Source organism: Paroedura picta, chromosome 5 (genome assembly GCF_049243985.1).
Source record: "Paroedura picta isolate Pp20150507F chromosome 5, Ppicta_v3.0, whole genome shotgun sequence".
Taxonomy (NCBI): Eukaryota; Metazoa; Chordata; class Lepidosauria; order Squamata; family Gekkonidae; genus Paroedura; species Paroedura picta.
The window spans coordinates 88,153,552-88,175,327 of record NC_135373.1 but is presented as its reverse complement, the minus strand read 5'-3'; the positions used below and the strand labels follow the sequence as shown (position 1 = coordinate 88,175,327).

At 41.7% G+C, this 21,776-nt stretch overlaps 2 protein-coding genes across 5 annotated transcripts in view; one reads left to right on the top strand and one right to left on the bottom strand.

The window, feature by feature from the left end:
* METTL25 (methyltransferase like 25) overlaps nt 1-4,058 on the bottom strand; it is a 53,021-nt gene extending 48,963 nt beyond the window's left edge. For 2 of the 4 annotated variants that reach the window (XM_077338944.1, XM_077338947.1), the window contains exon 1: nt 3,770-4,058. In XM_077338944.1, the coding sequence (XP_077195059.1) occupies nt 3,770-4,058 (289 nt within the window). Of the gene's footprint in view, nt 1-1,980; nt 2,191-3,769 lie in introns of those variants that run through there. The other 2 variants (XM_077338946.1, XM_077338945.1) reach the window with 1 other exon arrangement.
* A 229-nt stretch (nt 4,059-4,287) lies between these two features.
* CCDC59 (coiled-coil domain containing 59) lies at nt 4,288-9,304 on the top strand. The gene is made up of 4 exons (XM_077338948.1): nt 4,288-4,440; nt 5,756-5,981; nt 7,713-7,812; nt 9,082-9,304. The coding sequence occupies exons 1-4, from the start codon at nt 4,305-4,307 to the stop codon at nt 9,241-9,243; spliced, it is 624 nt and encodes a 207-aa protein (XP_077195063.1). The 5' UTR covers nt 4,288-4,304; the 3' UTR covers nt 9,244-9,304.
* Nucleotides 9,305-21,776: the final 12,472 nt, after the last annotated feature.

Genomic DNA, 21,776 nt, shown 5'->3' with positions numbered 1-21,776 from the left:
TGTAGTTTATGAACATCTGGAGGACCACAGGTTGACTACCCCTGCCCTAGAGGGCACATATCCAGCTGGTGCTGAGACAGCTGCACTGGCTACCATTGCACTTCAGATCAGGTTCAAGGTTTTGATGTTAATTTTCTAGGCCATCTGCGGTCTGGGCCCCACATATCTGAGGGACCACCTATTACCTTATGCCCCCTCAGGGCCTTGCACTCAGTGGGTATGAACCTGCTTGTGGTCCCCAGCCCACGAGAAGTATTTCTGGCCTCAACCAGGGCCGGGCCTTTTCAGTCCTGGCCCCAACCTGGTGGAATGAGCTCCCAGAAGAACTAAGGGCACTGACAGAGCTTGTGCAGTTGTGCAGTCCTGCAAGACGGAGCTTTTTCACTGGGCATTTGGTTGAGGCTGCGTAGCAATAAGATCAAGGGCCCCTCCTCAGTTTGGTCGGGACATCAGGCTGTCCTCCTATCACATCCTGAGGCATCAGACAGGGGAGTTGTCGAACATACGGGGTGGGGGAGGTTTAGTCGGTAATCGGAATGGTTTGGGGATGGTTTATATTTTATTGTGGGATTTTTAATGTTGTAACCCACCACAAGGCAGCTTGCTGGACGCGACAGGTAATCTAATCATAATTATTTAAGAAATAAAAGTAAGCACCACAAGGTAATTTTGGTATAGTGCTCAGTACTAGCTGAGCAGGAAAATTCCTGGATCTCAACAAATCTTGAATCATTATGGTATGGAGGAAGGAATATAAACTTCTAAAAGCTTATTGCCCTACAATTATTAGTTTAGATAACTTAGCTATTTACTTATCTTTACATACCACAGCCTTAATGGTTAAAATTTTAACATTTTATCAACTAATAACCTGGAGAGAAGATGACTAAAAGGTGATAATAACCATCTTCAAATACTTAAAGGGCTGTCATACAGAACAGTGGTCCCCAAGTCCCGGTCCGGGGACCAGTACCGGTCCGTGTATCAGTCAGTAGCGGGCCGCAGCTCCTCCTCATTTTCATCCCTGGCTACTGCCTCGGGGGCTGCCCTGCCACTCTGCCACCGCTCACCTTTGATGCTCTCCAACAGCCGCCATTGCTGAGGCTTCCTCTTGGCGTGGCACTGCGCAGCTGCTGCTGGCAGCTCCCCCCAGTGGGCACCAGCGGGAAGTCAGGGGCGCCGGCGGGAAAGCAAGTGGAGCAGGGCCTCAGGCAGCGACAACGTCCCTCAGCAAAAGACTACCCCCCCCCGGGCCTCAGTAAAATTGTCAAGCGTTGACCGGTCCCCAGTGATAAATAGGTTGGGGACCACTGATATAGAAGATGGAGCAGAGTTGTTTTCTGTTGCCCCAGAGGCTCAGACCAGAACCAATTGGTTGAAATAAATTCAAAAGAATGTTTGTCTAAATGTTTGGAAGAAGTTCCTGACACTTAGAGTGGTCCCTCAGTGGAATCAGCTTCCTTGGGAGGTGGTGGGTTCTCCTATGGAAGATTTTAAACAGAGGCTAGATAGTCATCTGACAGAAACTTGGGTATGAAATTCAGGTCACTGTGAGTGGGCAGGTAGTTGTGAGTTCCTACATTATTCAGGGAGTTGGACTACATGACCCTGGAGGTTTCTTCCAACTCTATGAGTCTATGATTCTAACCATCATCATTATTGCTTTCCTATATGTTACTACCATGCTATAGCTTAAATGATTTTTACTTTAATTAAACAAAAATGCAAGGCAGCAAACTTTAGCAGGGGAAGGGTTAATACTAAAATAATTCATGGGAAAGTTTACTTTTTAAAAATTGTGTATAAAAAAACAGATGTACTTTATATTTCAACATTGTGAAACATGAAATAAGAAATAATCCTTTTGCTGCCTCATTTCTTATACTTGAAAAACAACAGAGACAGACTTATTAGGGAATAGTTAATTTGTGTGGGTAGGAAGGAAAGATCAATCCACTTCAAAGCTGCAGGTGAACTTACCATGCTGTGAATTCTGATAAATGGAGACAGAGTCACAGCTGGAGACTGCTAGAACTTAAACATTCAGATAAGGCAACTGGCGAACAACACAACCTTAAATTTGAGGAATGAACTAGTTTGTGTATTTCTTATGTGATTTTTAAAAACGTATTTGTTTTTTTTCCTTATCATGTAAAGTGGACATTTATCCGGGTTGAATGTTAATTCAGATCTGATCTAAAAAGAGAAAGGAACAAGAAGAACTAGAAAGATTAGTTAGCTAGTATAATAAAATCAGAGTCCAGTAGCACCTTTAAATACAACAAAGATTTATTCAGGGTGTGGGCTTTCGAGTGCAACGTCAAAATGTCTTCTCAAATAGGATAATCCCAAAGAGAAAGTTTCAGCTCGATGACGTTTCACAGTCTAAGAAAAGTAAACATTCAATCCTGAAGTCTGTGCCAAACTCTCTAGGGTTCACCTCCTTTGCTAAATCAAGAAAAGTTAAGCAGTAAGCAATTTAATCAGCAAATTCACTGTTTAGTGAAATGAGACCCAGTGACACAAAAAGCTCTCATGAAGGGGGAAAAATGAAAACAGGATACAGTGAGTTGGGAATACATTTGAGAGGGCTCTGCAGTGTGTATTGCTGCTGGCAGGGAGACGAGTGGCACAGCAGCACAGCATACACGTGTGCTGCAGATTTGAATGTCAGCTGGCCTGGCGCCCTGTATTACCGCGAACACCCCTATAAGAACACCCCTAAGGCTGGCCCTGTCTCTAAGGACCAATTAGAGGTAGGTCTTATTTTTGGGAAAACATGGTACCAAGCATGTGAGGAGTACAGAGTTACTCTTGATCAGCTTTTTTCAACCGTTAGAGACAATGGAGAAGCCGCTGAAATAATTTCTGTGGCTTCAAGGACCCCCAGAGTTATGGCTAAATCCACTAAGTCAGACCCCCTCAGGAGCTCCCGTGGACCTCTGGTTGGGAAACCCTGTTCTAGAATCTACTTTACTGTTGTCAAGAGTGTCTTCTTTCAAATAGGTCAGAAGCTCTCTAAACAGCCAATCTGACATACACATAACATTCAAGTTGCACTGTTAGAATACACTTCACATTGGACTGCAATTAAGAGAAACTTGCAAGCTAAATACAGCACAACAGAGGCTGCACCTCTGGTGATTAGATACCAAATCAATCAAACTTATCTGTTCTGGAGTATGTCCATTGATTATCAGATTGATTAAGAGTGCAGACATCTAGTCTGGCTTCTATTCCTGATAATGGAACTTCACACCATTGGTCAGTTTTGGTTTAATTTCTGCGAAAGAACACTTGCATAATTTTATGGTTGGGGGTCACCACAACTTGAGGAACTGTACTGAAGGGTCACGGCATTAGGAAAGTTGAGAACCACTGATCTAAATAAACCCTCTAAAATGCTTGAATCTATATCCTTAATACTTTCAGAAATTCACCATTTGACTTGTTGAAAATGATGCCAATCACAACAGTAACTGTAAAAATCCATACAACTAAAAAAACCCCACCACCCATGAGGTTGGACAGAAATTCATTCAGCCCCCTCAGCAGAGTTTAGGCCTCTCCATATCAAGGGTGAGGCCAGAATTACGATGCTGTTTTCTACTTTCAAAGCCACTTTACTTTGTGGGGGCTAGTTTTTAAAAATGCAACTATTTAAACCATTAAAATTGTTCCCTCTCTCCATAGTCAAGAGCAGAATGGCTATTTACTTTGCCAGGGGGGAAATCTCGGGAAAGCAGTTTGCCCCCTCCCCGGTACTTACCGGCGGACTCCTGCAGGGGGCACTGTGGAGGCGGCTCTTCCAGGAGTTGCTGGAGCCTCTCCCCACTCAATGCTTCCACCACGGCCTCCGCAGGAAGCGCCACCATCTTCTCCCACAGACCGCGCGTAAAAAACTCCACCGTATGAGCCTGGCACAGCGGCAGCATGCGCCGCAGAAACCGGGCTACCGCCCGCACGCGCGCTCTGACCGCCTCTGCGGACGGCTCGGGAGGAAGCAGCTCGCCGGCCTCGGGGATGGCCAAGCGCGCTTCGGGGGGGCGCTGCGACATAGCTAGTCTGCGTGCCAGTCCCAGGGGCGCTGCTCATTCGGCGCTTGATTTAGGTGGCCTTAATCGTACCGGTGGGAGTCCATATCCAACACGCGGGGCGTCATTTTCCCGCCGTTCTGGTGAATGCTAGCGCGGTGGCTTCTCAGACAACGGGAATCAAACACCGATAGAGGCATTTCCCGCCTCAGGAAGCGAGCAGTGGGCGCGTGTTTGATGACGTAGTTGGCGCTGCGACGTGGTTTCTTGATGGCGCCGGTCGCGAAGAGGAGAGAGCCTCCACGCCAGAAGAGGACTGCAGGAGCGCAGAATGTGCAAGTGCAGCGTAGTCGGAAACAGCCATGGAGACGAGATCCGCGAGCGGCGAAGGGGAGCGTCCAGGAGGGTAAGAATTGCCCCCCCCCGGGATGTTGGGTTGTCGGTTTGAGACCTTTTGCTCGGTCTCCGTCCCTCGCGTTAGCTGTTTCATCGCGTCGCTTACAAGTATTTAGCCGGCACCTAAAAGTCGTCGAAGTAACAGAAAAGAACAAGAGTCCAGTAATACCTGCATTGTGTTAATCTTTAAGGTCCTCCTGGACTCTTCTTGTTTGGTCAAAAGAAGTCCCAGTTTTTGAAGTGGGACTCATCCTGAGCGTGCTTGCCGAGGCTTTCCGACCTAATTTTCATTTGTTGCCCTCGTTTTATGAATAGGACGCTGAGACTGTGCTGCCTAAAGCCCACCCAGTTAATTTGAATTTGTTTACTTGTCCTTTGCTTTTATAATCTAATGGTGAATGGTGATGGTGATGATATGGGTCACTAATGTTTATGGAGTAATGGGAGCTTTATGCATAATAAGACTAATTGTAAGGCAATGTGTACATTCTTTGTATTGTATGCATATATGAACATTATTTTGCAAAAGGCAGGATGTGAATTTTTCCTCCTTTTCAGCTTAATTTATAGTCATGGGAAGTTGTCTGCAACTCATATTCCAGTATTGTTCTGCTTATGGACCAGTCATTGATACCTCCAAAACCAGGTCCAGGGAATAGTTTAAGACTAGAATTCAACCTAGTAGTAATGCCTGTCTTGCAGCTCTTCTGTGCTTCCTTCTAGCAGAGAGTTGAAAGGCGAGACCAACACAGGAGGCAAAGGAAGCAGCTAGCTTCTCTCCCTTGTGTGGGGGAGATAGAGGGTAGGAAGAAGCTGAGAATGGAACAATTTATCAGCAGCACCCCCTTCCACCCAGCAAGCAACAGGAAGAGGAAAAAAAGGACAGATAAGCCCCACAATTGGCCCTCATTGGAAGAATGTTCTCTCCCTATTGGCTGCACACTCCCAGGGAGAGCCAATCAGACAGGGATTGTGGTGCCTGCATGCAGTTTGAACTGATTAAACCTCATTAGCAGAGTGCAATTTGAACTGCTTGACCCTAATTGGCAGAATGGTATCTCCACACTGGCAGTGCACTCCCAGGACCAATCAGGTAGGGAGTGAGTTGACTGCACACAACTTTATAATATATAGTGATAGTGTAGCTTCCTTCCACTGCTATTAACACAGGCTGATACTCTGAATGTTTAATATAGCTAATAATAAAATGGTCATATTTCTAATTGATGCAAAAGTATTTCTAATTGATGCAAAGAATCCTGTCTTTTATGAGCTGAAAGATATTAATTTTTGAAGCATTTATTTGTTTTTTTTCCTGATTTCAGGGAAAGGATTTGCCTTTTGGAGAAAGCAAAAGATTCAACGTGATTACAAAAAATTATTGAAAAAAGAGAAATATGCTAATTCCCAGAAAAGTGTTGAATATACAGATAATTACCCAGAACACTTAAAGCATCTTTATTTAGCTGAAGAGGAAATGCTTAAAAAACAGCATAAGCCTAAAAATAATGTTATACGTCTATTGGAAGAAACAAGTATCAGTACAACCAAGTAAGTAATTTCATTGAAATTTCTTTGTCCATGTGAGGCAAGTGTAATCTGGTGAGAATTTTTCTACTGTGAGTTATATGCCTAGGTTTTAAAAGTCTAGTTCAGTGGATAAGCCAACATATAGCAAGTCAGCTATTCTTTTGAGCTTTATATTTTTCAATGGGTGTTTGGATCAAAGCATAGCTATGCATATCTTAAGTCTATTGCACACTTTTTTTACTGGAAGTGTCAGCAATTAAATTGTCAAAGCATGTGGTTTATCACTGTCTTATTTGATTCCTATAACATTGTTTCATTAAAACAAGTAGGGCTTTGGAGCTGAGGTACTGCAAAGTTTGGGTTTTGTGTGTGGTTATTGTAATTCAACTTGTGTTTGTCATCTATAAGATGAGAAAATGGCAAACTTCTTCACAGGTGCTTTGTAAGAATGAATACACAAATATTGTAAAATGCAGTAAGTAGCCTTTTGATGCTACCAAATTTTGTCAGTTTGCGATCCTGCTGGATGAGACCAGTAGTCCATCTAGTCCAGAATCCTGTCTCACACAGTAGTCATCCAGTACTTCTGGATGGCCAACAATATGGCATAGAGGCTGAGGCCTTACCCAAAGTAGCCTCCTGGCTCCAGGATTTAGCGAATTAGTGCCTCTGAATGTAGAAGTTCCCTCAGTCATTATGTCTAGTAGCCATTGATATATTCATGGGGTATCAGTTGTCTTTTAAAGCTTTTAAACACCCTTTTAAAACTGTTTATTTCTGGGGTCTAGATGTCTAAAATCTAGATGTAGATTTTAATTACTCTCTGTCCATAGTAATGAGTAGCTGTGTTGGTCTGAAGTATAGCACAATAAAATCAGTGTCCAGTAGCACCTTTAAGACCAACAAAGATTTATTCAATGTGTGAGGAAGAGTGCTTGCACTCTAAAGCTCATACCTGGAATAGATCTTTGTTGGTTTTAAAGGTGCTACTAGACTCTGATTTCTCTGTGCATAGTAGTTTTTTTTGTCTGTTCGGAACCTACTACCCATCATTGGATGCCTCTAGGATTTTGGGAAAGGGAGAAAAAATTTTCTTTGTCAACTCTCTCTGCTCAATGCATAATTTTATAAACATCTATCATGTCTCCCCTTACTCATCTCCTTTCTAAACTGAAAAGTCCCAGACTCTTCAGTCTTCCCTCATAGGACAGGTGTGCCAACTCCATAATCATCTTGGTTCCCTACTCCATACTTCTTCCAGTTCTGAAATGTATTTTTTGAGATATTGTGACTAGAACTAGAGTCAGCCTCATAGACCTGGGCATTACAATATTAGCAGTTTTATTCTGTATCCCTTCCCTAATATAGAATTTGCTTGAGATATTAGCTTTTTATTCAGTCAAACAACAGTCCTTCAAAAGGATTCCAAAATATTTTGTGTGTCTTGGAAACATATTTTTAGAATTAAATTGATATTATAGGATTAAAAATAATAATTGTACTTAAGTTGGGTTCAGTTATGCTTGCATAGACATTTACATTGATTTGGTGGTATGTACTTTCAAGTAATATGCTCAGGACTACATTCTGAGTTTATGATGTTCTTCAAGATTGGGAAATTGTCATTTTGAATCTTGAATAATGCAGAATGGGCCTCTGCATTGTAACTTTCACTTAAAGTGTATTTGGAGAAACATAACATGGCTCTTTGCAAGTCATTAATTTTTGTTTGTCTAATTCTTGTCTCTGCAGGTACAATATCACAAAGAGAGGACATAAAGCAAAAACTTCAAACCAAAAAGCAAAAGAAGAATATGAACAAATAAAGGCTAAGAAGGATGCGAAAAAAGAGGTGTGTAAATCTTATGTTAAATCCTTAACTTAAGGGCAACATGTAGATGGTATGTTAGGTGCTCTGGGTCTATGATGTTTTAGAAATGTGACAGAATCATTTGTGGCAGTTGTTTTTTTTCCACCAAAAAATGTCTTTTGGGCTCCTGGCATGAATTCTGGAAGTGCAGTCTGACTTCTCTGGAGCATGTATACTCTCATACTGCTTGTGCCCAAATCTTCCAAAGATAACCATAGAAGAAGCGGAGTACAGATAACTAAGTAGTCTTCCCATATATATAAGAGTTCATTCCTGACAACATGGGTGTTCTGAGTTAGTAGAATGGCGGACTTTGGGACGTGATTTCTCCTGTCCTGAATGGGATTTAACTTCCCTTGGAAAGCCAGGTTCACGGCATATGAATGCTGCTTGACATTATGGTTACCTTAGAAAATCAGGTGTGTGTTTGTGGTTTATAGTGTTTTTGCCCATGTTTGGCTGGTGCGCCAGCTGTGTCCAGTCCTATCTCAGTCTGAGAGTGGACAATTGCAGTGCACTCGGTACTACTCTTGAGGGAATATTCAGAGATTGCAACTATGCAGAGTGCTGTGGCTAAACTGCTGGTTAGAGCCAGTTAATGGGAACGTAACCCCAATCAAACAGTGATTATACTGATTCTCACTCCCAAGCCAATTTGAGGTGTTGGTTTTGTTCTTTAAAGCTATACAGAACTTTTAGACCTATTTTAATGGTGATATAGATTAGTTTTTTATTAGGCCTCTTGGTGTTGTGCACACCATGGGAAGGTGAGACATAGTCTAATAGGTATAATTAATCAATGAAGATGTATACCATCAGATGAACTTGTATATTCTTGTATATTCAATACTTAGTTATCTGTACTCCATTTCTTTTATGGTTATCTTTGGAAGATTTAGGCACAAGCAGTATGATAGTATCTGGGATGTGTTTTTTGAAGCAGCACAAATATTTTTTGCTTGTAAAAGGGTCTTCAGTCTGTATATTGTCAGCTGGTGCCATTAGAGATATTGGCTTGGATCCAGCAATGTATAAGCAGAAACATGTGGACATATTATGGTGCCCATAAGTTGGTCGTATAGACAGGAGTATGTGTGTAGATATAACTGACAGCACAAACTGCTGCCATGGTTTGTTCTTACACCTCCGCTTGATCAACAGCTGTAGCGCAAGCTGAAATTTTGCATTGGATCCAGCCTATTATGTGGAATAGGAAATTGTGCTTCTTCTAATTTACTCTTTAAATTTCAGGCTGCCATGAAAAGGAAGGAAGAGAAAGAACGAGCTCAGAAGCTTTACAAACAAAAGAAAATGGAAACATATAAAATATTAAGTAAAAGGACTAAAAGAGGGCAGCCCAATCTAAACTTGCAAGTGGAGTACCTTCTTCAGAAGATACAGCAAAAAACATGAATGCTTATTTTTAAAACAGGTGCTAATAAAATACTCTGTGTAATTGAAATAATTTATTCTACCACTGCCTCTAGGATCAGTCAATCCTCCCAGGTTTTTTTTAATACAGATAGTACACAAGAGAAATGAGTGGCCTGCTCTGCCAGTGCTTGTAGTAGACCAAGTAGGTGAATTATTAGGATGGCATTGAAGTAGTGGCCATCCTAATACACTGGCATTGAAGTAGTGCCAATTATTCTGGTAGCTTAGTTTGCATGGTATGTGTATAGTCAGGGCCTTAGTACCTATTTTCTAACAAATTACAAAAAAATTTATCACAGTTGTCAAAATCTTATGGGCAGAATATGACAGGACTGAAAGTTTAGTGAATGCTCAGGTCAAACATATATTATATACTAGGGGCAAAGCCCGTTGTATCCAAGAATACAACGAGCACTAGAGCTTGGCAGTGGGAAGAGGAAGGGGAGGAGTTGTCCAGTCTGTAAGGGCATGGGGTTGAATGTTGAGGCCTACTGCACAGGGTTGTGCAGATGAAACAGGAGACAAAAAAAACAGTTTCATCTGCAGAATAACGCTGTGCAGTGGCCTCAAACCTGCAGAGAGTTGCAAAGAAGAAAGACACATGGCTTGGCTGTGTCTAACCCCTGGCCAGAGCAGTATTTTAAGTGAAAAGGGGCTTTTCTGTGGCCTCCCTGTCAGCCAACTGTTTGGCAGAAGGGGATAGTCCCCCCCCTCAATAGGAATGCCCTCAGGCTCCCCTGCATTGCTCTTGGAAACGCCTCCCTCCCCTCAGTCAGGGGCTGTCAGAGGCTCCTTTGCAGCAGGCCTGAGGGGGGGGGGGGAGCGCTGTGCAGCCTCCTGCCAGCTCTGTCAGGGTTCTGAGGTAATTTACAGTTGGACGTGACCGTTAGGACAGCCTTGGGGCGAAAAGGGCTGGCACAGCCTGTCCAAGCCTCTGTTCTCATCCCACTTGGCAGCCCTGCTGACCTCCTCTCCCTTTGGTGGTCAGGAGCAGACTTGCAGCCATTTCTCCAGATTGCCCCTGGCTGGATGGAATTTTGGTCTGCCCTGATGAGGGGCCAATCGGAAGGCGCTTTTGCGCCTTCCGATTGGCCCTTCCGCTTGTCAGTCCAGGGCCATGGGACCAATTGTTGCCGTTCCTCATCACGGACTGAGCCCACCCCAACACCCCTTACTGTTTTATTAAGAGGGAAAAGATGGTAGTCTCAAAAATAAAGGGAAAACATTTGGACATACCTTGTATATTGATAGCACAACCATCATTTGAACAATCATCATAAGTCTTACCCAACAGCTGGATTCTACCTCCAATACTGTGTGTGCGCAGACATTCTATGTGACATTTCAAAGAAAATTCTGCAGTAGATAAAAATAGATTGTTGTTGCACTCTACCAAAAGGATGGATGTAATTTACCTTGTATGCTTGCCTGAAGTGTCGCCCCTTTCACTTTGTCCCCTTATTGTCAGGAGTTGTGCTTGAGCGATGGATACATGGGGGTTTATGTATGGAACAGTTGTGTGTACAGTTTGACTCCTGGCCATTAAGTATAAATGTATTATGTGGTAAAAGCATTGTGTGACTTCCATGTTACTATGGGGAAACGCCACAACACCAAAACATTAAAATAAAAAAAACCCTAACACTTCCACATTGCTGCAGGATCACACCATAACAATGAAACATTCCCCCTTAGATCTGTCTTCAGGGTTCTCATAATGGTAAATGAACTGCCAATCTGTCTAGTACAATATAGCATGAGACATTTCACAATACACATAAAATTAATGTGAAAATCCTTGAAATTTGCTAAATTATTTTGCAATGCAGAAGGGTGATTTTTTTCCAAATGAAAAATATTTGTGTTATAGATATGATGTAGGCAGATAGCCTTATGGGAGTACATCAACATCTATAAATCATCATATAGTCAACAGACTATTAACTATAATCAATAGACTATAATATGCACACCATACAAAGGGATCATAACTATGTGGGGAAGTGGCTTTTAGTTGTCTCTGGGTTCATATATGTGTGACGAGGAGGAATGCTAATCGGGACCAAAAATAATTGCTGATACGCCTTGTTATAATGCCTCTTCATCTGAAGGTCATTTCCTATTAATGTAATTATATACATGTTCCAAACATTCTCTACACATCAGAAGATCCAGACTGGATTTCTATTGAATACATCTGTATTTGCTTGGGGGCAGCATTCACCCCCAATAAAATTATTAAACTTGTCATTAACTAACTTGCTCAATCACCTTTCCTACTCACACAGTGCCTTCCAAAGTAGGTAAATGAGACACACTTCTAATTTATTGAAAGAGAAAAGCTGGAACTAGCTCTACTGAAATATTTCATGAATTGCCTAAGTTTTTTATCCCTTACCAAGGAACCCCACTGGGTGGTGGTATGGAGCTAAATTTCAGAGAGAAATGTGTGCAGATGACACTGCAATAGAACAGATGTGACAATTCAAGAGATCCAATGCTTTTTAAAAGCCTGTCAGAGTTCAAAGGGCTTGCCACTTTAGCAAAAACATACATTTTAAAACACTGCATATCTATGATTCAAGAATTCTAACGGTGTTGTCTACTCTTTGCCTGTTTATTAGGGTCTGCAGTATAATAGCAAGAGCAGATTATAGGCTATATATGGCTGATCAGAAAGTTCTTTATTGTATTGTCAAATCTTCATTCTAGACAAAATTAATCATTGGACAATATAATAATCAATGGACAATATATCTCCTTTAAGCAATGATGAAAAGCTGAACAAGGTTCCTCAGGTCAGCTGCTAAGTTTAAATGGTTGGCAGCCATTTAAACCCTCCCTTTCACCCCCCTTCCTTCCAAAGCAAAGGAAGCAAACCTCATAGGCAGAGCTTTCAGACTGCATGTCTGCTGCCTTACCACTGCACCACAAGATGCTCTTAGATGTATATGTAGATGTGTGTGTGTGTGTATACTAGCTTCAAAGCCCATTCCTAAGAGTAGGCCTTGAAAGGGCCCCCCTCCCCTGGCCCGGCAGCATAAGGTGGATTTGGGCTGCAGCTTGCAGCTGGATCAAGTGGGGGCAGGCAGGGCCTGGGCACCTCGTTAGCAGGGCCGGGACAGATCTCCTTAGCAGGCAGTCAGCAGGCCGGGAGGCCCTTGCCGACAGGCCCAGCCTAGCAGGCCAAGAGGCCTTCGTTAGCAAGCCCTCCACCACAACCCTTTGCCCAGGGCCCTCTCTCCTTACCTGCTGCTGGCTCCAGGCACTGAGGCATTTGAGAGCAAAGAGGCTAGAGTCCAGGGACAGAGGGCGGGAGCTGCAGCGGCAGGGCCAATCAGGGCAAAGCCGGCTGCACCCTGATTGGCCCTATTTTAACTTGGACAGCCGGACACGTCCCACCCCCTAGGCTGTTTCATAATATACAGAGGAACAACAATGGATAAGGATATATATATAATGATCAACCTTCAGGCAAAGCCAAGAGCCAGAGGCGAAGTTTGTTGATGCTCTGAAAGCAGAAATTTAGACTGTTGTGATTCAGAGATATAAGAAGCTTTAAAGTGCATCAAGAAGCTTCTTGGATCCTGACAGCCATTCATTTTCTCAGGGAAGAGGGACATAAAATGCAAACAGCGGCTAAGGAGAGCAGGAGGGAGATAAAGTGGATAGCTGAGATATGAGCTGCAGAATGACTAGAGGGAGATTGGGGTACACCTTCCAATTTGTGGCAAATGCCCTCAATCTGGATTAGGAGAAACTTCCCACCAACACAGGGCAGGAAGGATTAAATGGTTGACCCACAAATTAGTTCTTTGCTCAAATGCTAAGAGCCAGAGTTCTCTTCAGGGAGCAGGAGACTCTCTGAGGGTGTGTTTGTTCTACTCAATCTCCAAACAAAATCTAGCATCACAAGGATGATCATATTTGAAAAGTAGTAACCAAGTAGTAACCAAGACTATGCCAAAACATTAGACATGGCTCACAAGGAAATCAGAGGTTCAGAAATCTGCAGCTGCCGACTTACTGGTGGCTACTTTGTGACCACAGGGCTGAGGGGGATGCCAGCGGGGAGAATCTAGCAGCTAACACTGGCTGCGGCTGCTCTGGGGTCTTGGACGTGGGCTTCAGCAATGGCCAGCCAAATGTTGACTCCATGGAGTCTCCTTGCAAGGCTCAACAGGTGACTGGGGCAAAAAAGACTGCTGCTGTGATGGAACACAGATTTGCAGATGCCTACCACTAACAGAGTGCATCATGTTCTGGTTCAGCCAGTAGAGCCAGACAGTGATCCTGGACCATCAGTGTCCTGAAGCAAAGCAGTCTGGAGGGCATTTCCCAGGCACTGGTGCTGCTCAATGAATTATTTTAAAGGACAGACCCACAGAGGGTTGCCAGGTGGAAGCAGATGGGCGGGGGTTGGGGGCATGATCTGGAGCTCCCCAACATGCTGACATCACACATAAATTATATCAGCACATCAGAGACACTGTACTGGCTTTTGGGCAAAACTATATGGTAGAGTTTTGTCCCCAAACCAGAACAGGCACTGCACTTCACACCCTCTCCCACCACCCAAAACTCGCAGAGATCTCTTTGTGTTTGACATATATATATATATAGTTAATAAAATGCTCCTTTTGCTAGGACCATCACTTGTTCATCAATATCTCTTTTGAAAGGGTAATTTATATCTCAATGATAACAGATCCATTCACTGATCCCAGATGTAGACTCCTCCCCCCCTTTATAGTCATGGTATCAACAGATTGTGTATGCATAAGCTTCTTGTGAAGTAGCATAAGTTATGTGTGTGCATAAACTACTTAGACTGAAACAGACTGTTGTTCTGTTAAGGTCAGCATTGCCTACTCTGTCCAGCAGCAGGTCTCCAGAGCCCTATGCAAAAGACTTTCATACCTTCTGCTACCCCCTCTGAATACACTAGGGATTGAACCTGTGACATTTTTCATTATGAAAATTATAGGCTCAAACTTTAGGTCAATATTTATGTGTATATATTCTCAAAGGACATCCATTTTATGTTACCATCTCTGTAGCCAGGCAGCAAGGATTCAGCATGCACAAGATGCACTTAGTACACATTATAGTTTTATGTTGACCAACATATTGGGGCTTGTTGCACTGTTCTCATTCATATGTCAAATCTAACTGGGATTTTATCAATCTAGGATAGACCACAGAATAGCATGCAGTTTAAATTGGTACACACTTAATAAGAACATAGAACTAACATGGGACCAAAAGGCCAAACAATACAACTAATAATTTGAGTTATGCCACAGAAATAGGCAAAGAATATAGGAATAAAGAATCCAATCAAATGTATGCAAGATTCAATTGACTAGCAACCACTGGTGATCAACAAAGAAGCAAGACCAGACAGACTAAATAAACACTCAAAGAAGGACAGTTAATCACTCTTCATAATAAGCTAGTCACTCACAGACTTCATTGAGTTGGAATTGTTCTGTTTTCAACTTAGAATTCTCCTTCCATTTTAATGAATTCACAATGTACTGTGAGTTTGAGCACCTCCATTAGGATTTAATACCATTCTTAATGTTTGGTTTGTGCATAGGTGGCCTTTCAAGTGGTGGAAGGACATGGCTGGCAAATGACAGGATGTATCACATTAGATGTGTGAGGAAGTGAATGCTTTGTACACAAACACTGTTCCCTTCTATTCTCTGTATTCAGGATATGTACAGATGCCCATGGAGAATCACTTCAGGCCTTTACAAGTTTATGGTCTTTAAACTGCTGTTATTCCATATGATTTTTAATAAAAGCATACCAATTATGAAATTATTCATAGTAATGGTACTGGCTCTCAAACAGAACAGAGCAAGTGAGGGCAAATTTCATAACAGATGTCCTTTTAGTAGATGTACTTTCAGTAGACCTTTGTTGGTCATAAATACATCTGGGGGTTACTAAATGGCATGTATAAGAAACCAGGCATTGCCTTTAAATCAAAGTCTATTGATTGCTGAGCTGTGAGAGCCATTGTCTGTGAGCTCTCTACGAGCTCTTGCCTAGTTCTTTGTTGCTGAGCAACAGCATTTTGTCCCCTCCTGTTAAGCATTTGTAGTATGTATGTTATGTATTAAAAATAAGAATGACGTGGAATGAAAATTGCTCCATTGTTCTTAACTATTTACTAACCAATCAAATTGCTTTTTCTGCTAGGACATAATAGGTGACAAGGAGCAACCTTAAACCAATACTGGCAGTCAAAGTCTATGCAAGTCAGATGGTTTGAAAGTCAATTAATTTCAATCAGCAGTTAAAGTAAAAAAAAAATCTCTAAATTCAAATCTTTTGTTTTCTCTGCTTCACAGGTTCCCTGTTACAGAATTTTGAAATTAAAAAAAATTAATAAGGTAACTGGGAAGTATTTGTGTGTGTGAAAGTATCATATGTAATTAGGGATGCCAGCCTCTAGGTGGGAGCTGGGGATCCTCCAGAAGTGCAGCTCATCTTCAGATTACAAAGATCAATTCTCCTGGAGAAAAAGGCTGCTTTGGGGAATGGACTCTATGGCACTGTATCCTACTGAGGTCCTCCCCAGGCTCTATCCCAAAATCTCCAGGAATTTCCCAACCTGCACCTGGCAACCCAGTATGTGGTGAAGCATGTAGGTCTACATATACTTACAAATATAATGCTAATTATTTTCCCCCAGGGAAGCAGCTTTGGCCCAGTGGTGAACATCTACTCTGTAGGCTTATGGTGTAGGCATATGATCCCATATTTGATCCCCAGTGACTCCAGTTGAAAAGATTTTCGGTGATGTGCAAGAACTTTGCTGGAAACTCTGGAGAGCTGCTGCTAGCCACAGTTATTACTGACATGGATAGAACAGTTGTTTGACTCATGAGGAAGCTTCATGTGTTCATATATTTCCACTGGTAGTCTTCAATTCAAAGAATGGTGCTATTTTCTAATCACCTTGATAATCATATGCAGCCTAATCCTATGCATATTTACTCAAATGTAAGTCCCCACAATGGAACTTCCCTCTGAGTTAGTGTGCAGACTTAATGTGTAAGTATATGTTAGTACAATTGTAGCAGTAGTATTATCATGTATGAGGGAGGAAAATAATAAAAGAAAATTCTTAAAAGGCAATTGATACAAAACAAAATAGACATCAATGCATGGTAGGAAGAGATCACATTAAGACACAAGAATACACACAGGTAGAACCAGCATGATGTAGTGGTTAAGATAGGTAGCCTCTCTGGAGAAAGGGGGTTGATTCCCCACACCTCCAAATGAACCCTGCTGAGAAACTTTGGACCAGTCATGGTTCTCTTTGCCCCAACTACCTCACAAGGTGCTTATTTTGCAGAAAGGAAGGAAATGCAGTTGTAAGCCAGTTTGAGAAAAATGAGATAAAACCCTCTTCTTCTTCTTCTTGAGAACCACATGGTGCCACATCTATATGCTCCCCCCCCCCCTCCCGGGAACAAAAATCCTCAGCTACTATCCCAACCCTTTTATGCCAATAAAGGTACTCTGAATCTGAATCTATCCCAACCTAATGCTGCATTGCAGGACGCTTTTTAAATGATCCCTGAATGTGAAGACATGACTTGTAAAGATCAAATCTCATACATATAATGTGTTAGGACTAACAATGGAAATATTAATTTGCTGTTCAAAAACCCAAGGAAATTGCCTTTGCTTCTAGAACTTAGCCAATAAACTGTCAGCAATCCTTCTCATTAAAAATAAAGCAGAAATATCGAAGAATGGCCATGGTACATAGCAACACAAGGCAAAGGATGAATGAATACAAGCATTTTGTATGCTGACATCATCTTAGGATATTATTTATTCATTCATTCATTCTGCAAAGCTTTAGACCTCCCAACTGCCCTGTTTAAACAATAAATAGATTAAATGTGAGCAAGGACTAGAGGAAGGCTCCAAAATAAAAATAATCACAAAGAATAGCTTTCAAGGGTCAACAGATAAAGCCATGCAAATATGTATTTCAAGGTCAGAGCTGAAATCATCCCACTGTATTTGGTGAAAACAGCAGCAACAGCATCCAGCTTCTACTGCAGTAACTACAAGGCTGGCAAAAAAAACACCAGCAGATAAGTCAACTCTGGATTTTCATATAACAAAATAGAAAAATGTCATGCATATGCTGAAGTACATTTCCAGGGAGAGAGCCACACAGATTGTTTGGCTGGGAATTAGAATAATCACACAGAGGGTCTCATCTGGCTGACATTTCTTCATCTTAACAACAGCCATGAACCTCTACAGCTTTCTTGAGTTGCCTATGAGCACCTTTGTCACAGGCTTTGTAAATCTAAGGAACAGATTTTGGTGTCATGGTAAATTAACTTAACATGCAAGTATTATTTTATATTTTCAGGTTCAAATAGGGACATCTGACTCCAGTTTAATAGCTGCATCCAAGAGAGACCTTCAGCATTTCCTGTCTTTTAAATTCCAGAGAAATAGCAGTGGGAGAAGTTGCACCTCTCGAAATTTGTCTTATAAACTACAAACAACAAATCCTTAGCACAGACACTGCAGTCACTGCAGGATGTCTTGCTAATAAAGACCCAGGAGTACTGCAGCATATTAGGCTAAAACACCTAAGGCTGGCAGCTACCAGCAATAGGACAGACCTGTGTTCATGGATTAATGATATAAAGCACTCATATCTCTAACTGTATGTATGTACGTACGTACGTACATAGAGAGCGTGTCAAGTAGAATAGCAGGATAGTTTATAGACATATCTCAGATAGAATATTTATGGTGAAAGCAGGCACCAGATATTTTAAAAATGTACTTTTTACAAATTTTCATTGATCCTGTTAAAGTTTCAGTGAACCCAGAGTTTTAAAAATTGCCATCTTTTTCTATTTTGGACACCTTAGTTTTGAAGCCAGGGTATTCTGGAATGGTCTGAGAGTTCTAGATGTCTCAGAGATACTATAGGGTTTGCTGAACTTCTGCCCCATCAGGGTACAAGTCATGTACCTGTGATGAAGATATCCTGTGATGAAGATACTGCCAGAAAGGTGAACAGGATGAGATTCTTCAGAGCTTCCAATTCTTGCTGGTATTGTTCTGCTACAGGGAAAAATGGCCTGTAGACATTTTTCAAAATTTAATTCTGTTTCAAAATTTCAAAATTTAATTCTGCACCTAGTAAGAATTGAATGGTACTGCTACTTTTTAAATTTCATACCTAACTTTGGAAAAATAATTCATATCTCTATCAATTATTCATTAATATTCAAATGGAAATAAGTATACATACACTTTGAACAAAATATCCAGCACTGTCATAGTTGACTCAAGTTTTCATTCTTCAAACCATCAGTCTTTTTCAAGAACAATTAGTCTGATAATAATTTGCTGTCCAGTAGCACCTTTAAGACCAACAAAGATTTATTCAAGGCGTGAGCTTTTGAGTGCAAGCACTCTTCGTCAGACTATGATAATAATGTTCAGGATAAAGTGCCATAAGGTTCAATTGTACCTAAAATCAGTAGGAAATCATGTCATTTTCTTTCGCAAAGTTATGGAAGGTTCTAAAAAAGATATGAAAAACATTTAAAAGTTGCCCCTGAGCCTCAGACAATTTCTAAATGAAACAAGACAGTTAAAAACCAGTGTGGAGTTCTAGACAATGTCAGACAGCACCTCAGTGACTGCCCTTGTTCTACCATGGATCTCAATAGATGTCCTTGAGCAAGTCTATCTCCCTCAGCCTCACTCACCTGACAAAATTATTTTAAGGATAAAATACACAGAGAACTAAGCATGTCACCCTGTTATAAATTTTAAAGGCTGTTTTACTGACTTTAAACAAAATTGGGTTTCCTACCCTTTGAATGATTGACTTTGCAATTGTATTGGTGCTGTTTTAAGGTTCTTCATCTTGCTCTGTTTTGATTTTGTATAGTTTTATGATCATTGTATGACCCTTTGAATAGTATTTATCATTCAGGCTATAATTGAATATATCACAATCATAACAGCATTTTTCTGAGAAGAAGAGTTGGTTCTTATATGCCACTTTTCCCTACCCGAAGGAGGCTCAAAGCGGCTTACAGTCGCCTTCCCATTCCTCTCCCCACAACAGACACCCTGTGGGGTGGGTGAGGCTGAGAGAGCCCTGATATCACTGCCCAGTCAGAACAGTTTATCAGTGCCGTGGCGAGCCCAAGGTCACCCAGCTGGTTGCATGTGGGGGAGTGCAGAATCGAACCTGGCACGCCAGATTAGAAGTCCGCACTCCTAACCACTACACCAAACTGAGGAAGCAGGTGATCCTACCTATATTACTGTCACAGGTAGTTTAACATTGTGCCAATAATTATTGCTGCTGAATTTCCCTAAGTTCTTAATAGGTTCTTTTTTAATGCTCCTTTTAAATGATAATTTGGAAAGAAATTCAGCCTCAATAATACAAGTGGCATTAATTTTAACTGGCAGTAGATTTTATACCTTTATACCTTTTACTAATATGAAGTAAAAACATTTTACTAATATGAAGTAAAAAAGTTTAATTAAATTTTAAAAAAAAGCTAAGGTAAGGTTTGTCCAAATTCAAGAATTTAGCATAGGAAAAAATTCAGCCACCCATTCCTGTATATATTCTCGAAATGTGGCCATTTTGCAGTTCTCCAGGCTTCAATGTACCAGGACATGATGTCAGCTGGCCACACCTCCCTGCCCTGCTTCCAGGAGTGGCCTCTCACATGCTTGCCTGCCCACTCACCCCCCTGCCCCAGCCTCATGCTACTGGCTGTGGTGTGGGCTGAAATTCAGGCTATGGCACCGGCATATAGCATAAGACTGGAATGTAGCATGAGACTCTTTCCCATCCCCCTGCTCATCACCCACCCACAGGAGAAAGACCAGCTTTTAACACTGGCTCCAGCCACCACCATCAAAAAGAGGAACAACTGAGAGGAGAGGAGCTGGCTAAGGTTTGAATGGTCAGGACCCTTTCCTTCCCCCTCCAGGCCCACCATTGGTCACTTCGGGAAGGGTGGGTTGACCTGCCTGCCCAAATAAAGGAAGAAATTATAAGAATAGTCTAGGAGACAGAAACAGCAAGCACAGGATGAGAGGGCTCTCCCCAGATACTATACTGAAACCCCTATGTTATGGTACTATTGAGAATCCATTGCAGTACCATTTGGTACCGAGGCTGGGAAACCTGGCAGTAAACAGAGCCTTTAAGTGTCAGACCTATGCGTGAAAGAAATGGAAACCACAAATTTCAGTTCATTGTAATAACTGATTTAATCAACTGTATTTTACATCTGGGATTTTCCCCTTGTCCTTTGTTACTCTGTTAGAAAATGAAACAATACTATCACCATTAGAAGAGATATCATGATGACATTTTTATTGTCTGGTCACATGGTAAAGAAGCCCTGGATACTTTCCACCAGGCATACAATGACTTTCACCCCACTAACAACCTGACAATGAACCAATCTACACAAGAAATACATTTCCTGGACACTACTGTAAGAATAAAAAATGGATGCCTAGAGACTACCTTATACCGGAAGCCTACTGACCGGCAAACGTACCTGCATGCCTCTAGCTACCATCCTGAACATACCAAACAATCCATTGTATACAGCCAGGCCCTACGTTATAACCGCATCTGCTCCAATCCCACAAACAGAGATTCCCATCTAAATGTTCTACAACAAACTTTTTTGGAACTAAAATACCCAGCCAGGGAGGTCAAGGAACAGATTAACAAAGTCAGAAGGATACCAAGAGAAAACCTGTTAGAAGACAGACCCAAAAGAGAAAACAACAGAACACCACTAGTGGTTACATACAGCTCTCAGCTCAAGACAGTACAACGCATCATCAGTGATTTACAACCCCTACTGGATAATGACAGTTCTCTTTCCCAAGCACTGGGGGGTAAACCTTTTCTTTCACACAGACAGCCCCCCAATCTCAAACAACTCCTCACCCACAACAATGCAGTATCGAATGGGAACATGGACACTGGTACTAGAGCTTGCAACAAACCCAGATGCCAACTTTGCTACCATATACACTCCAATGCCACAATTACTGGACCTAACAATGTCACCTATACCATCAAAGGCTTATACACCTGCTCATCTTCAAACTTGGTATATGCCATCAAGTGCCAACAATGTCCCTCTGTTCTCTACACAGAGCAAACAGGTCAAACCCTCCGCCAAAGAATTAATGGACACAAATCTGATATCAAAAGCCACAAGACTGAAAAACCTGTAGGAGAACACTTCAACCTTCCAGGACATTCTATAAGGGACTTAAAAGTAGCTGTTGTATTGCAAAGAAACTTCAAGAACAGGCTAGAAAGGGAGATTGCAGAAATGCAAGTTATTACAACACTCAATAGTTTGACATACCCTGGACTCAACAAGGACAAAGGTTTTTTATCTCACTATGCATGCTAACTTTTGTTTCCACATTCCTCA